The 18,377-nt window shown below is 31.6% G+C and overlaps 1 protein-coding gene across 1 annotated transcript; it reads right to left on the bottom strand.

The window, feature by feature from the left end:
* Positions 1-4,775: 4,775 nt before the first annotated feature.
* LOC149557896 (cysteine-rich receptor-like protein kinase 44) lies at positions 4,776-11,774 on the bottom strand. Its single transcript, XM_089830499.1, has 7 exons — positions 11,720-11,774; positions 8,241-8,429; positions 7,849-7,976; positions 7,417-7,624; positions 6,773-7,001; positions 5,189-5,339; positions 4,776-5,087 (listed from the first exon to the last, which is right to left on the bottom strand). Exons 1-7 carry the CDS (start codon positions 11,772-11,774, stop codon positions 4,776-4,778), a joined length of 1,272 nt encoding a protein of 423 aa, XP_089686625.1.
* Positions 11,775-18,377: the final 6,603 nt, after the last annotated feature.

Below are 18,377 nucleotides of genomic sequence, written 5' to 3' on the forward strand. Positions count from 1 at the left end.
GTGGCTCAAGAGGAGCTCACCCATCATCAGCAACACCAAAATTATCTTTATCTTTCTCTCCTTCCACCTCGGGAGGCAAAATCACCAAATCTAGGCAGCGAAATGACCACTTTGGGTCCCAACTAGCTAGAGGAGGGCCAACTAGAATCAACAGGAGGAGCAACTGGGGACCAATGAGAACTCTGCTATGGAGAGACAGAGTGGCGATGCCAGCCAACAAATCCATTGCCGAGAGAGCTCAAGAACATGATGTCTAGGAGTGGTGAGCAGAGGAACTACGACCCCACCGATGACCATGGGGTGGAGTGTGGTCTGTGGAGGTAGAATCTAGCGACACTGGTAACCATACATGGCGCATTACCCCAATGGTTAAGCAATTCCTGAAGGTGGGCCACCTCAAGTACAACTTTGTCAGTTTGTACTTCAATTTGCATCATGACATTGTTACGTATACAAGCCTTAGTGTACATGGAGACATTAATATCTAGAAAACTATGAGTGGACAAAACAACATTTCTATCCTTGATGCAGGAGCACCCTGGGTTGCTTTTCTATCCTATTTGTCTTTGTTGTTTTTCTCAATTGCAGCTTTGACCGAGTTCAAGTTCAGTGTTGGTTGAGTTGTAGCTTCAACCAAGCTCGTCTAGTGTTAGCCAAGTTGCAGTGTATGTTGAGTGCTAGTATTCGTTGAGTGCTTTGTTGGCCGAGCCTGTTCGATGGTCATTTTTCCTGATGCTCAGTCATGTCTTAGTCCTTCTTTGGCTGAGTTTCTTCGTGTGTTGGTTCCTTTGTGAGCCAACCTCTTTATTTATTTGGTAGTCTTGAATTTAATGTAAGGATCATACAATGAAATGTGTATAGACCATTATATGGCCAACCTTCTCCAATGTGAAGATCTAGAATCTTTTGTGAGTTATTTTGGCTAGTATAAATAAAGATGTCTAGGCTTAGGTTAAGGCAATTCTTAGAAGAGTGTGGAATGAGGAGTTAGATGATCATAGAGGATTAAGTTTATGGCTGGATTTTCTAGCGAGATTGTGGATCTCGATTGTAACTTGTAAAACTTCTTGTTGGTAGCAACCCATTAGGCCTTACAATCAGACATGTTTCTGGATCATTTGATGAATCAATAAGATACTATTGTTCCTCTTTCTCTCTCTCTCTCCCTCTCTCCTTCCCTAGTGTTGTTCTCTATGTTTTTCTTCCATTGTGTTTACTCAGCAAGGTGATTTGATAGTTAGGTGTGCCTTTGGCCCTAATCACCTGACCTACCCTTGTGTCAATCCTTCCATAGAATAAATAGGATCTCTAGTTTCAAAGCATGCCAAATCTAAGAATACTTGAAGGGAATTCTAGGAGAATCTCCCAATAGGATCCTATGCCAAACAAAGGGCTATGGTCAGAAGGGTTTAAAAAAATCATGAATCCAAAGCCAATACTGTTGAGCCCTTCTACAAAACTAAAACATGTGAAGAAAAGTTTTAGGTTGCCCACAGAAAGGGAACTTAGGATCTAGGACTCCTAAATGCTTGAGTAGAGGGCCTTGAATTCTTAGGAGTCATCCATTCTCTCACTGGCAATGAAGCTTGGAAGATTCTCCTTAGACATTGTATATCTTCAACATATCGAGTCAACAAACTGGCCTAGAAGGGATTGGTTTTCAAACCCTTCTCATAACTCCTGAACTAGTGCAAATCAAGGGCACTGTTGTGGTGAAAAGTATTTGATAAGCCTAGTAAACCCTCAAACCTTGGCTTCATTGGGCTAGAGATGGATTCATAGATGACCTTTTTATGAACCAACACAATATTTGGTGGTTTGCCTTATTTTTTAGTTGAAGGAATCTTGCTGGCTAAGGTACAAGGGGCTAGTGCTCTGCATTTTGCCAAATGTGGCATCTAGACTCCTAAAGACCTTTTTGCAAGGGCCATCATGAGTCTTTGCTTATAGGAGGATATACAAGTCTAGTTTTGGCTTAATCGTCCAAATTGTCAGACATTTGTTCTTCTAGTTTCTACAATGCCTCCTCATATGCTAGACAGACTAGGAGTTCAATTAGTGAAATGATGGTGGAAGGATGAGTTTTGATGATTCTAGTTGTGTTTGAGATTGGGGGAAAGAAGAGAATGTAAATTAAAGCAAGACATGTGAGATTTCTTAAAAGGCCCAAATTCAATAAGTGATCATAAGGTTGAGATAGAGTGTCCAATGATGTATAAAGGTCCAATATTCCATGCAAAACTAGATGAAGCTATATATACAAGGAAGAGATCAAGAAGATCAAACACTTATTTAGTGTAACAACAAAGAAAGTTATAACTATGGTGAGTAAAGAGGATGAAGATGTGATTGCAATAGTGGAATGTTAAAATGTTTCACACAATAAAGATGACAATGAAGATGATGTTTGGGTAGCGGAAGAGGATAAGATAAAATCTCAAGATGTTTAGTTTCATTTGTTTACAAGCTAGTTAAAAATAGGAGAGGTTTCAATTGTAGATTTGCAAATGTTGTTGAGTTTTAACAAATAGAGCATGTTGGGGATGTTGCAAAAACATTGATGAAAATGAATCAAAATGATGCCAACATATAATACCTGACCAATTAGTCTGTCACAAGTCTTGATTATGATCTCTATCAATCCCTTGTACATTTTTTATGAATCATATAGAATATCACTATGTTTATATATCCTATATCCACATATATTGTTCAAATATGAAAATTTGCTACAATCAACATAGGAAAAATTATTTTTTTTCCCATTTATGTCCTCCTAGTAGCCTTTGGTGACACACAAATTTTGTCTTTTCCTCACTAGACCTAATAGATATATAAAATAGATACTCCCATTAGACTAATATCTAATAAACCACATACAACTTTTTAAGGTGACATGTAGAAGAGACTAAAAGCCATCTATATTTCGTCTCAATGCTTGGTTATTCACATGGTAAAGGTTATTCTTGGGAAGGAATTTTTAAATGCACGTCATAGACAATGTATGAATACTAACATCACTAGCATGTTCTTTGTGGTTATGCTAGAAATAAGGAAAATGAAGGAAGTGCCTAAGGTTGTATATCAAAAGGTCTTCAAAATTTCATTTCTTGGTTAGATTGAAGACATGAATGTTGACGAGGAGAAGAAGATACATCTCTTGAAAGACTACTATGTGGTTTTCCATCATTGAAAGGAGATGGCCAAGTTTCCTACAATTACTACCATGGGGTTGGAGGTCTTGGGGACAATGTTGAGTGAGAGAGGTGATCATATGCAAAGCTACCTAAGAGATGAGATGCTCAAGTTTCCTGCCATTATTATTGAATGGAGTTGGAGCTCTTGCGGAAATTTTGAATAAGAGAGGTGCTTGGATTAAACTTTCTCATGTATTTCATTTTGTTTCATACACCCTCAAAAGTTGTTATCTTCCATTTCCATTTATTTTTAATGTATTATGTAATTTTTTAAAATTATCAACTAATTTCACAAAGTGTGAAATGATTACAATAGTACTAGCCTAACAGAAAGTGCTAATAAGGAAGACATCTATGAACAACTAAATAAGATTGAATAGATTTATATGGCTAACTCTTCAATGTAATTTATTTTATTTTATTCTCTCATAAGCTGCTATCTTTTATTTTCAATGTACAAGGTAAAAATAATAATTCTGATTGTTTAAATTAACTTGTTTAACCACTACTTTACTCCCAAAAGTGTGAAGTAATATGATTGTAATAATACTAGCCTAGAACCACTAAATAAGATTGAATAACATTATAACACTAACTCTCCAATGTATTTTATCTTTTTCACACTCTCATAAGCTACTACCCCCAATTTCCAATGTACAATGCGAAAATTAAATAAAAAATTAGATTCTATTTTTTAAATCAATTTGTTTAATTAGTAGTTAACTTAGTAAAGTGTAAGCATTGTGTTGCAGTAACTAGCCAAACAAAAACTAATTATAAGGAAGACATTTAAAACCACTAAAGAAGTTTGAATAGATTTATTATCACTAACTTTCCAATCTATTTTGTTTTGTTTCACTCTCCAACACTACATCAATCCATTTTTAATGTATAATGGTAAAAAAAATATTAGATTCTATTTTTCAAATTAATTTCATGTAATCACTAGTTAATTCTAAAAAGTACCAAATGATTACAATTTAATGCAAGTCCAACCACAAGTGCTAATAAGGAAGCTATCAGAAATACTCAATAAGATTGAATAGATTTGTATCACTAACACTTGCAATGTATTTTATTTTGTTTTGCATTCACAAACCACTACTTCCCTTTATTTTCAATCTACAATGTAAAAATAGAAATAATACTAGATTTTGATTATTTAGTTTAAACACTTGTCAATTTTTGAAATGATCCCATTAATGCCAACCTCACAATCAGTAGAACAATAAAAAAGATTGAATAAAATTGAACCACTAACTTTCCAAGGAAATTTATTTTGTTTCACATTCTTAAAATTACTATCTTTATGTTCAATGTACAATATAAAAATAAAGGAATAATTCGTGTAAAGTATCATTATTTTAATGATAAGCTAACTTCAAAATAGTACACTAGCCTAATCACAAGTACTAACAAAAGAAACATTAGAACCAAGAAAATGTGAAATACTTACAATAGTATCCTCTATTAAGTAGAGAGACTCTCAAAAACTACGAAAAGGATAAAGATGCATAGTACTAGTCTACCCACAAGTACTTTAAAAAAAAAACATCCAGATTGAACATAGATTCAATGTTAAGTGGTAGTGGAAGGATTGCTTATGGGAGAGTGAAGCTCTAGTGAAATGGACTCCCATGTTGGAATCTCATCAAATCGGCTAGTTGTTTTCATATGGCCAGTACGTTGCATGGGAGTGGTTGCCATATCAATCTGGCATAAAAACATTGCTGAAACTTGAGACATGGCTGGCCTAAGTTGAGGAGGTGCCTGTATACACCTGAATGCCACTTCAAGTGCTCTCAACACCTCATTCTTTACATACCCTGATTCTTTCATTCTCTCATCAACAAGATCCAATATGTTCCCCTCTTCATATAGATTCCAAGCCTAAAAGAAAGAAGTCAAAATGATCAACATACATGTTATAATTTCAGTGCCATGGTGTTTTTTTAATTTTATCTTGAGAAAAACTATGAAGAAATATGTACCAGTTCTGGGAGATACTGTGTTCCTGAGGGTAGAGTTAGATCTGTGTTCTTCCTGCAACTAACAATCTCTAATACCAACACTCCATAGCTGTATATATCAGCTTTTTCTGAGAGTTCACCACGAATGGCATATTCTGGAGCTGTGTATCCCCTGTATAATATGAAGCAATAGAAAATTATGGTTACATTTCAAAATGTGTGTGTTCCATGTAAAAGAGTACTAAGCAAATCATATTATAGAAAGATGAAAACTGTCATATGCTTCTTCTTTCAGTCTTAGACTGACAATGGCATCTAAGCTTTGCTAAGTAAATTGACCATCAATGCGAAAACATAAACAATTTCCCAACAAGTTGATTTGGGCCTGTGGTATAGCATCATCTCGCATTTATCAATTGATTTGAGCCTTTGGGATAGCATCATTTCCTATTTATCAATTGATGAGCTTAATAGGCTTTTTAATGAATGGTTCATAAGGCACAATATTTGATGAAGGTTTTACAAATGGGGTTCCAAGAAGAGTGGGTTTAATCATGGAGGGAACTCCATAGTTAAGAGCGCTCCAACTGGAGTAGTAGTGGGATGAAGAAATCCCAGTACTTCACCTCTATGAGCATCACCTAGATCCAATGAATGTTAAATGTTTATAAATATTCTTTAATCTCTCCAGTAAGAAAAACCAACAATTTTCTGATCTAATAGCACATGAAACAAACTGTGTAAGAATATACCAAAACTATTTACTAATCCAGCCCGAAAAAGATGTCAAATAATTGAAATTGCAAGTTCATCAGCCAACTTAACTGAAATGTCACAACCTTTAAATAGACCAAATAGATTACCTAATATTTTTGCTTTCACAATAAATGCATAGATATATATATATATATATAGACCTATTCATTGATTTCACATTCTAAAAATAAACAAAAATCCTTACTTTAATGTATGGAAAAATATCTAAAATAAATTACACATCTATGCATTAAACATGAAAAGTATAAAACATTCAGAACCAACAAATCAGAAACAACATAATGAAAAAAGCTATAATTTGCTTCACTCTTTTAACAGCCCAATTATTTCTCATTACAATAATTAATCCTTTTTCCTCACTATTGAACATGTATAGATATAAATAAATATAATGAAAACAATTTTAATAATACTTAGAATTATGGAAAAAAATTTATACAATCCAAAAAAGCATCTTAATTGAGATTTAAGTAATCTGAATTTCACGTATAATACGAGCTTAAGTTATGTTTTACACATTACATTGATTCTCTGCAATTTAGAATGGCAAGTAAAAAATTTACTAATATATTAACTTGGTTCTGAATTTGATTGTAATTCTTTCTCATCTTGATGATAAGTTACAGAATGTAATTCTATACATTGATAATGACATATACTACAACAATCAAATTCGAAACTGATGAATAAAAACAAATATATTATAAAAATTAGTAATATTATATATTAACTAATTACTAACTGATTAATGGAAACAAATATATTGTAAAGATTTAATAACATTATATATTAACTAATTATTCTTCAATATAAAGATTTGGGTCTTACAGTGTTCCTGCAAATTGTGTGCTGCGCATTCCATCATCTTCAAAGAATCTGGCGAGGCCAAAATCTGCAATTCTTGGCTGAAATTTCTCATCCAGCAATATATTACTGGCCTTGATATCTCTATGAACGATTCTCAAGTGAGAATCTTCATGTAAGTATTGAAGACCCCGTGCAACTCCAAGGATGATCTCATAACGTATTGGCCATGCCAAGAATTCATCGCTTTTACCTGTACATTACATACATTTCAATATGCAATTAGCATCCTCTTTTACATCTTTCCAATGAGTGATACTATTGAAACAGGGTGTTTCATTATGTGTCTTTATGATTGGCATACACAATTTATATTTGATAATTATAGTTCTGAGATGAATGAAGTCAGAAGGAGAAGAGAAAAGAAAGAGAAAGATTAAAAACAGTAGGAATGATGTAATTTAATCAAATTACTAAACTCCACAAATCTTCCAATTAAAATCTAAAGCTCTCATGAATTACTTTAATAAATTCTTAATAGCTACTATTAAAAAAAATCCAAAAACTATAGATTGTTAGTGATAAATATATTATTCAAATTAATGATATAAATATAAATAAATCTTAAAACAATCCAATTAAAAATGGGTAGTTATGAAATTACATACCATATATAAATCTGTCCAGACTTCTTTTAGACATATATTCATAAACCAACAATCTTTCAGGCCCCTCTGCACAACAACCAATTAGTCGAACAAGGTTCTTGTGTTGAATTCCTGTGATCAACTTAACTTCCCTATAAAATTCTGTGTCCCCTTGTTTAGCTCTCTCCAGTCTCTTGATTGCCACAATTGACCCATCTTGAAAGGTTCCCTACATTTAAAAAAACAAATGAGTCTATGCTTTATTATTTTCTTATATAACAAGAATATTTGATCAAACAATCATAATTGAAATTTTTGTAAGTATTATTTTCATCTAAATATAATGAATTATAATATATCACCATATTCATGAGATAAATCTTTTCAATCACTTCTAGATCTTTGACATAATAATATTCCTCGAAAAATTTAAGGTGGAAAACATTATTTCACCTTATAAACAGTGCCAAATCCTCCACGGCCAAGCTTATTTTTCTCATGAAAATTCTTTGTTGATGCTTTAAGTGTGCCATAATCAAAACAAGTTACCATTGATCCACTACGATTAAGACCGTCCACCACTGCATTCCATAATAAATCTAGATATGCTTAGATTATGTCTAATAATCCATTACCATATGAAATTAAATTCTACTTAATAAGAACAAAAACATGTGGTGTTTTTATAGATTTAATATTGATATCATCTTCACCATTTGTACTATATGTAAACAAACTAAACTTTATTTACCTCTTCCAAAGAAATGTGCAATCAATGAAAATAACATGATCAAATTTAAAAATATTAATCATAATTCATGTACTAAGCAAAATTAATGTATTACCTATATCCAGTTTAGTTCTTTCCTTGGACTTAGATGATTCGGCTGCTCTCCTCTTTTTAATGAGTAGACACATTTGTTTATGAAAAATGAGTAGCAAAGCTAATAGTATGATTACAACTGCTAATGCCACCACAACAGCTATCAACGCTGATGAGTTGTGCATTGTCTTTTTTGGCATGTCGGAAGCAGCTGCAAAATAAAGTATCATTTTTTATATGAGTTATATTAACGGTAATTAAAAAATTAAGATAAATGAGACAACTTTGTATAATAATATATTTATAAAAATTTACAAATTTAATATTTTTAAAAAAAATATACAAGATAAAAATAAGAATTACAAATAATTATATCAAATAAAATAAATTACAATGACAGAACAAATACTGAAATATTGAACTATAGTATTGAATCAAAATATGCAACACAAAAGTAAAAGAATAATTTCTTTAAGCTTTTATATGTTAACATTTATAAAACTTAAAATAGTTAATTGTACTTCCATATAATGACTAAAATTATTTTGGATTTCCATAGCATTTGTTTAAACATTGAAAAAAATAATATGTATTTTTACTATTTCATAAGATACAATATTTATTGATTGTCCACATATAATTAGATATTGAAATTTTATTTAAGAATATTTTAAAATGAAAATGGTAGTGTATGTATATAATTATATATATTTATCATTTAAAATAAATACATACATATAATTTAAAATAATATATTTTAATAAAAATAATTTATATTAAATAATATCATTTAAAAATAAGATATTATTTAACAATTGTTAAAATGTAAGATTTGGCCCATGGAGTTTGAGATGAGATTAGAAAATCTTAATTTTTGTACTTCACAATAAACTTTTGTTCAACAAACTTTTGTCCAATGAAATTAAGACAGTTGATCATCTTGTAAGTCTATAAATGTATAGTAAATCATTGATATTAAAAGCTAAGCTTTTCTTTAGAATGAATTTTTAATACCTTACACTAAATTAGAAATTGCCTACAAAATATCAACATTTTCACTTGTGGTTCAAATTCCTGTATATAAGGGTTTTTTTGAAAGCAACAATTGAGAAGGAAACAAAGTACCAACAATTGAGAAGAAAACAAAGTAAAATTGAGTGAATAAATAGATACATTTAGTATCTAATTAAAAAATTAAAAAATATTATTAAAAAAATTAATGTTATTAGCATAAGATGAAAATTATAAGATAATAAGAAAATGTATTTAATTTTATTTTTGTAATTTAATATCATATTAAACAGAAAATAAAATATGTTTTTCATTTCTAATATTAATGAAATAAAGTTTGATTTAAAATAATTTCTTTAAATAATTTAAAAATAAAAATTCTTCAAAACTAAAATATACATAGAAGATAATGTTAAACATATGAAATAATATTATATATTATAACTACAAGTTCAAAAATTAAATATGAAACTTTCATTATTCTATTTATAGTTTTTAAAATTTTCAAATAGTATTAAATTTAATATTGCATTGTTTAACCCTAGTGTAGAATATCCAATACTCTTGCCTTACACATGATATAAACTAATTACTTAAACAAGTTTAAGAGTTTTTAAAAAAATTTATTCGATACGAACTATTTAGTGAAGACAAGTTTTATCTATTTTTATTCAATATAAACTACTTAGTTAAGACAAGTTTCAATAATTTTTATTTCAGTATCATAAAAAAGAGTTCTTATCCAACGTTACGTCCAATGCAGATAACTACATAAAATTTAATTATTTAAAATATAGAAGAATTTTGGAAGGATTAATTTAAATGTAGATTTTGTTTCATTCTATTATTTAAAATATTGAAGAATTTTGGAAGGATTAATTTAAATGTAGATTTTGTTTCATTCCATAAAATAAAATAAAAAGAGAGTTAAGTTTTTTTTAAAAAGTGAAAAAGAAGTGTGCTCAGAAATTTTCCAAGACACAAAGAAAGACCTTCCGAAGGAGTAAAGGAACGTTTCATAGAAAGAGGCGAGCTTTGAGATTATTTAACTAAGAAATGAGAGCTGTTCAATCAATTTGGCTTTAATCTTTTTGTAGAATTGTAATGTCTCCTTAGTCTAGGAAGAGCTAATCTCATGTTATACACTATTGTGAAGCTTAAGTATAATTAAATGGATAAGAGAAAATAGATTGATTGTTATTCATTTTTGCAAGTTAAAGAAATTATGATATTGTTATTAGAATTCAATTATGTAGATTTTGGAGTCAAATTAATTGACTTATGTTTCACTAGTAGTGTTCTACATGAATCCATCTCTCATTAAAATGAATGTAATACTTAGCACTCATTGAATGAACTTAGAACTCATCGGATATAGGTGATTTTCAAAGAGGTGAAGTACGGGGAGGTCACCTATCCACCTAGTACTCCAGCTGAAGCGTGCTTAACTATGAAATTTCCTCCATGGTTAAACCACTCTACTTACAAACCATTTACAAAACCTTCACTAATTGTTGTGCTTTAAGCTCATCAATTGATAAGTAACATATTTTCCACACCAATAGCAATATCACAATTTGACTTGCTGTGGAAAATATCTTCTACTTATCAATTTGAAGGAAGTTTTAAATTTTGTTCTTATGAGATAATCACACAATCATTTCTATTTATTGCCAACATAATTTTCTATATCATTTATATAAATTGATAATAGATAATACAGAAATGTTCTGAACAATTATTCAAAGATCAAAACAAAGTCTTCTTAAATTCATCTTTCGATTGTAAATTCAAGTTAAGAGATGTGAGATTAAAAAGAGTAGGTTCTCAAATTGTTTTAATCAGATTAACATGAAAAAGGGCTCAAACCCATTACAACATATTCATCAAAGGAAAAAAGGGTGAATCTCACAAGATATATGGGATTGAGAAAACAGTACAAACCGGTAAGAAACAAGAGTTCAGAGAAAACTTCTTATTTAAGAAATATAAAAAAGAAAAAGGAAGAAAAAAAATAGAACAACTTTTCATCCTACAACAGACCATAGTCCAAGCAATACTATCATCCTCAACCCCAATATGATGAAAAACAAGCGATGACTCCACCGCTATAGAAGGGACTTCAAGAGGTCCAATTGATTCACTGGTGTCAACCACATCATGGGGTTGGAATGAAGAGAAAGCCCACTGGCATACTGATGTTTAAACTAGATTTTTACTTATCTTGTTCTATCCGATATACCATTTATAATCCTTTCAAAACTATCTTATCTTAATCAAAAGAAGGTGTAAACAAGTTTCATCATGTTTCATTGTCTTTCACAACTTGACTGCAATTGTATTGTTTATGCACCATCAAAAACATCATGTTAAACTTTGAATTGCTCTATCCCATATAGAATTTATAGCCCTATCAAAACCAAATTATCTTAATCCAAACAAAACATGCACCCAAACTGAAAATAAGTTTCTTAGAAGCAAAAGACTTACGTGATTCAGGCGCATAATCAACACTAACAGAGAAATGTTGAAACTTAAAACCCATGGCGTAAAGTTACAGTTTCTGCAATCCAGACCATTGTATGTATGTCTACAAAAGAAACTTATAATATCATCCTCATCAATATCTGTTTGAGATCATGGGTTGCATTTCAATCAAAACTGACTTGTTAGATCAAGAAATCAATAGTGGATGCGCCAATGGGATTGTATGATAGTGATTAAATTTACTTATAGTGGGAGAGCCCTGGCGTGAAGAGCAAGGTAACTTAGTTTTCTCCATAGACAAGACAGGTTTTGTTGGGCATTGTTTCAAGGACGAACAATACAAGAAAACAGCTATTAAAGAAATGATTAATGTCATAACCAAAGCTGTTTGCTTTCATCAATTCTTCAGTAGCTCTGAAAAGAACGTGAGATGTGTTTATTTGTGAGTATTCAATTATATATTCTTGTAAAGAATTTATTTCCTTGTTACAGATTGCCTGCATTGTCGTTATTTCATAGAGTATGTAATCATAGTTAATGGATGTGGGGCACTGGTATCGTTTGTGTTGGAGTCAAGTGACCATAATGTTTTCATCTTGTTATTTTCATTTTCTAAGAATGTATTTGAATGGTTCATTGGAGAAATCAATCTGGTGAGAAATGATTTTTATAGATTATGTATATGCAGTATATTGGATATCCAATCAATCGAAATAGATTATTTTAGTAAATGTGAGTTATTTTTATTTAGAGATAAGAATGAATTGAAATTGACGAACCTCTTGAAATGAGACAAGGTAGAAAATCTTATAAATTTGAATAGGTGTTTTAGTAAAATTATATATAATTGATGTGTTAAAATTATTTTAATTGAAGAAAGAAAACTAATTTTTTATATGTTGTCATTTTACAAAGAATCAATGAGATAATTTTGCATAGGCTACTTAATAATTCAAATGCATTGTGATGCATAAATTTTGATCAATTGAATCGAGTGAAATACAACATGTTGTCATATATTTTTCACAATGAAATAATGATATTTTTGAAAGATTTATTGAATGAATGGATCATGAGAAAAATAAAAAATTTCAAAAATGATTTTTATAGATTTTGTATATCTAGTAGATTCGATATCAATAAAACTAGAAGATTATACAGTAAATATGTAGTTTTTTAATCTATGGGAGGGAACAAATTGAGAATAATGAATCTTTTGAAGTAAGATAACATATGAGATTTTATAAATTTAAAAGACGGATTTGTTAAAATTATATCAGCTAAGAAGAGAAAACAAATTGTAAATAATCATTTCAACAAATTGTTATAAGATTGTTATGGGTGTTTAGACCAATCAAAAGAAAAACTACACATTTGACATGGTGTGACACCATAAGGAACCAATGACATATCTTTCGATACCATTCGAAATAACTCAAATGCTTGTGACTCATATAAATTTCAATCAATTGAATATTGTTATCTATTTCTAAGAACATTATAGTTTGTGTTCGAGCCATATGAAAATAATGTATTCATCAGATTTTTTTAAAAGATATATTAAAAATAGTTGTTCATGGGAAAAATCAATTTTGTAAAAGATGTTTTTTTTCTAGATTATGTGTATCTAGTAGATTAGATATCTAATCAAAGTAGAGTATTTTAGTAAATGTGATGTGTTTATTTGTAGCTAGAAATGAAAAGAGTAAAACAAATCTTTACAAATAAGATCACGCATGAGATCTTATAAATTTAAAGAGTTGTTTAGACAAAATTTTAGAAGATTGATGTGTTAAAATCATATTGAGAAACAATGCCATGGTAAAATGCTTATATTGAGAAATTTTTTTATTAAAATTATCATGGAATTTTATTAAAAAAATGATTTAATTTATTATTTAACAACTACATTTCATATCTTCGGAAATCATATTTCCTCTTTGCTTTCATTTTTCAACTTAGATTAGCGACTTTCTTATTTTTCAACCCTTAGCTTTATGTTATAGGTCAATGTACCATTTTAAATTTGATGCTCTCCAATTTAGTAATGATTTAGCACCCATTTAATGTGTGATCACCAATCTCCTTGCACCTTTCCTTCTTTCTTCCCTTTTTTGTCCTTTCTCCTAAGTGGATTTGGGGTGAAACCTAATAGATCCTCTTTAAAGCTCTTATTTTCATGGTGTTAATCTCGAGACATGATCTATCCTCCTAGGTCTTCCCTTCCCTTCATCTATCCACTTGGAATCTACTCTTCACATTGTAATGACTTTATCTTGGATTTTGTAATTGATTTTAGAGATCTATGACCTATTTTTTAACCCTGAACGGATCCCAAAGGTTACAAAACATGGTTTTCTAGGGTATAGTATGCCCGTGATGGGTCAATTAGGGTCATAGTGTGACTCAAATTAGGCCCTATTTTGGGTCCTCTATTTGGTTCCCATGTTCGGATACCTCCAAGGTGTTAATTTCTAGGCACATCCCTTGTGGGAGTTAATGAATTCCAAGATCTATATAAACCCTTCCATTTCCTCACTTTGACATCATGCATCCACAAGTTCAAGCACATGCCCTCAAGTTCTCAAGTTCTCAAATTCTTTAAGCATTCAATGCATTAAAGTAGTTCGTCCATTGAAGATCAAGGATAATTCATGCATTAAAGCTATTGAAGGATTTTATGCAAGACCTATCAATCTAGCATTCAATCTACTCCCTTCATACATTCAAGATCCTTTGATGCATCTTCTACATTCATCCTCTCGAGATCTACATTCATCTATATTCATTCTTAAGGAGGATTTCAAAATATTCATTTATGAAGATTTTGACATCACTTTGATTTCCTTTCTAGGATTTTGAAGTCAAATCAAAGATATTACATCTATATACTTGATTACATCCCCAATTCAAGAGCATATTCATAGATTTACATTGCTTTTATGTTAGATTTATCACTACTCCTTGCTAGCATTATATTTTTTGTTCAATTCAAGGTTAATACCTAAACTAGGGTTTGACTGACACCCCCCCGCCCACCTTGCCCAAACAACAAAAACAACAACAAAAATAATTTCTTTTCTTTGTATGTTGCTAATATCATATCGATGAACAAGTTGCAAATATGGATACCCCTTTCAGTTTTTTTTCAAAACTACAAAATCAAAATCAATGTCGTATTTCATCAGGGTTGTAGTGCCCCCTGAATCATCTAGTTCACCCCTAGTGCTCCAATTTTCCCCTGATTACCTAGGCTACCCTTGATAGATATCTAAACAATTTTTGAGTTTTTTCCATAACATGCAATTTTTAGTCCACATCACAAGAATCAACTCTTTTGGAGGTCATTTGATAGCCTATTTTTAGGTTTTTATTTCATAAGGTATATCATATTCCTCTCTTTCATTTCTATATAATTTATCGCTTTGTCATATCTTTATATCTTAGCTCTCTATTGCATATCTTCTTTCTTAAACCCTCTTAAGGTGGAGGTGAGAGAGAAATAAATCTGAGTTATTCATCCCTTTTACATTATGTTTACATGTTGATATTTCCTCTTGTATTGATCAAATCTGATCCAAGGGGGTGATCTTGGTTTCCCCCCTTCATTAATGTATTGATTAAATTTCTTCTATTTTTTTTTGCCTTGTAGTTAACAATCTCCTTTAGTCACAGTGAAATATGAACCTATTCTTTTGATGCCCTTCAAACATGATGATGGCCTCGAAGAAGCTATTTTCACTTTTCCCACAAGATTTATATTTCATCATGTTTCCTTCTTTGTGGTGTCATAGGGGAAGAGATTCATCTCTGAGAAGCTATTTGAGAGGATCTTCGAAGGCATATTCATTACTTCCATATTTAGCTTCCCATGGTGGTTGCTTTATTTCTTACTCATGGAGGTCAATCCACTTTGCTACTTTTTTGAACAACAAAGTGTGTGTGGCATCTCCTTAAGAATATTTTTCCTATCAACTTACTTTTCCATGGTGAATTTTATTGTGCTCACCCATAGGGGTGAAGTTGTTCTACTACTTTTCTTATCAGAGTAGTAGTACAGATTGGGAGAGTCTAAAATCTTGAAGTATGAAGTGATATGCTTTAAGTTAGACTTCATTTCTTATCAGGGTTGTCTTTAACAAGTTACCTATCCACTTAGACATATGAGCTACTTGTGACTTATGCGTACTAATTTCCATCAAAACCCATACAATGTAGTCAAAGGCCAAACATTAGAAGGGAAATATAGAAAACCCACAATACTAGGGAAAGTTCGATGAGAAACAACTTGACTCAAATCTTAACTTGGACTTAGAATTTTTATTTCATGACTTGAGCTTGAGAAATTTAGACTCAAACTTGTCCATGCTACCATATGAAAAGGATGGAGGACCAAAATAGGGAAACAAATGGCTCTATCTGAGGACTCAAGGGCACAAGCACCTAACCAAGGGATCTAGATATCTCTAGTTTCATGACTGAAAGGAAAATAAGATACACTAAAAAGAAACAACACAAAGTAAACCAACAAATGAAAAATAAATGCAGTAGGAAGGAAAATTGATGAAAAAGGAACTAACAAACTAGCTATGGTACAAGGAAGGGACTATCTCCTATTAGATTTGATACAATTTCAAGTCTTGGCCATTGCAAGACAATGGAAATACTTCACCATTTTGGTATGCAAACTTGAAGGAGTTGTACTTGTTGGATTGCCAAATCTTGAATGGGCCCTTCCTTCAGCTCTCAAAATTTGAGTGCATCCCTTTTGGTTCTTTTCTTTTATCCCACAACAAGATCATATCTCCTTCCATAAACTTTTGTCGCCTTATCCTTTTGTCAAAAATATTCTTTACTCGCATTTGATGTTGAGTATTATGATCTACCATTTATTCCCTTTCTTCTTCTAATTGTGTTAGATACATTATTATTTTCTCTAAACCATCCTAGATTGTGGCAACCTCTATTAGGGTTTGGAGATTACATGCAAAAAATTCTAGAGGGAGAGGTAGACTGGCTTCTTCCTTGTATACTAGCTCAAAAGGGGAGATTCGATAGCTCATTTTGAGGTAGTCCTATTTGCCTAAAGTTTTTCATATAACTTCTTATGCCAACTCTTTTGATTATTTGAGACCAATTCCTTCATGATATCTTTTAAGCTTTTGTTGCTCAACTCAATCTATCTATTGCCTTCTAGGAAATAATTAGAGGAGTGTCCCACCTAGATCCCATGGTCATAGAAGAATTGGATGATTTCAGCCAAGGAGAAGTGAGAGGCATTGTCCATCACCAGATTATTAAGATCTCCAAAATGAGCCAATATGTTTTCGTTTAAGAACTCACATACCATCATGGATGTTGTCTTCATGGTAGGCTTAGCCTTGAGTCACTTGGTGAAGTAGTTGGTGGTAGTTACGATATGGGTATGTATTGAGTTGGAAGGTGGGTTGATTGGGCCTCCAAAATATAGACCCCACTACTAAAACAAACCTTCTACAACCACTAGTCGTAAAGGTAGAGTTGCTAGCTACCACTTTTCAGTGAACATCTTGCACTTCTCACACTGGAAAACCCACATGTAGGCATCCTTAGATAGTATAGCTTGTAATATAATTACCTTAAGATTTTAAAGGTGGTAACAGAGGATGAAAAATGACCACCACATACTTCAACATGAAAGTTTTGAAGAAACCTGTCCTATTATTGCTTATCTATGCACTTGAGGAAGGTTCCATTGATGACCCTCTTATAGAGCCTATCTAACCAAGTTGCATATTTTGATGCCTTCATTTTGAGGCATCTTTTCTAATTGGGAGTGAGACCCTCTAGATATTCTCCATATGAGAGGAAATACATAAGATTAGAAAACCAAGGTTCTTGGAGGAGTACCATCAAAAATTTTGGTATGTCTTCATTTTCTTCCCCTACCTGGTTCTCAGCTACTTCTTTGCATAATTTTTTATCGTGAACTATCTTGGTAGGCTTTATGTTAATATCATATTCTTGCACCTTTTCTACCCATGCCCCTTGAGTATTACACCCTATATCTTGTGAGAGTGAAAGATATAGAATATGAAATTATTTAAAGCCCTAACCATGACATATGAGTGTTTTTCAGCTTGTGAATACTTAAGCTCATGATCTTTAAGAGGAATACTCGTGAATACAATGGGCACTTGTATTCCTTCTTTGTTCTCTTGCATGAATATGACTGACAAGGTGTGCTTAGAGGCATAGAAATGAATGATGAACTCCCTAGTATAATTAGGATGAACTAGAATAGGAGCTCACACAATGGTTCTTTTAATGTCTTCTAGGGCTTTCCTAATAGAGTGACTCTAGTGGAAAATTGGGGTCCCCTTCATCATGTCCACTATGTGTTAGAAATAGGAATATTGAGAGGGGGGGGGGGGGAATCAATATTCTACAAACTTTTGTCACCAAATGGATATTATTAATTACTTTGAACCATGCATAAGAAAGTAAACAAGTAATATTGTACATAAATAATAACCATGCATAAAGAGAACTCATAACACCATATTTTGTTAACTAGGGAAACCTTGGCCAAGGGAAAACCCTGGTGGGGATAATACCCACTAGATGATATATTGATATATATGTTCCTTGTTAGAGGCCTGTTAGGAGTCAATGAGAAAAT

The sequence above is a fragment of the Cupressus sempervirens genome, chromosome 5, assembly GCF_028749045.1.
Source record: "Cupressus sempervirens isolate cs-2001-9-10 chromosome 5, ASM2874904v1, whole genome shotgun sequence".
In the NCBI taxonomy this organism is placed as follows: Eukaryota; Viridiplantae; Streptophyta; class Pinopsida; order Cupressales; family Cupressaceae; genus Cupressus; species Cupressus sempervirens.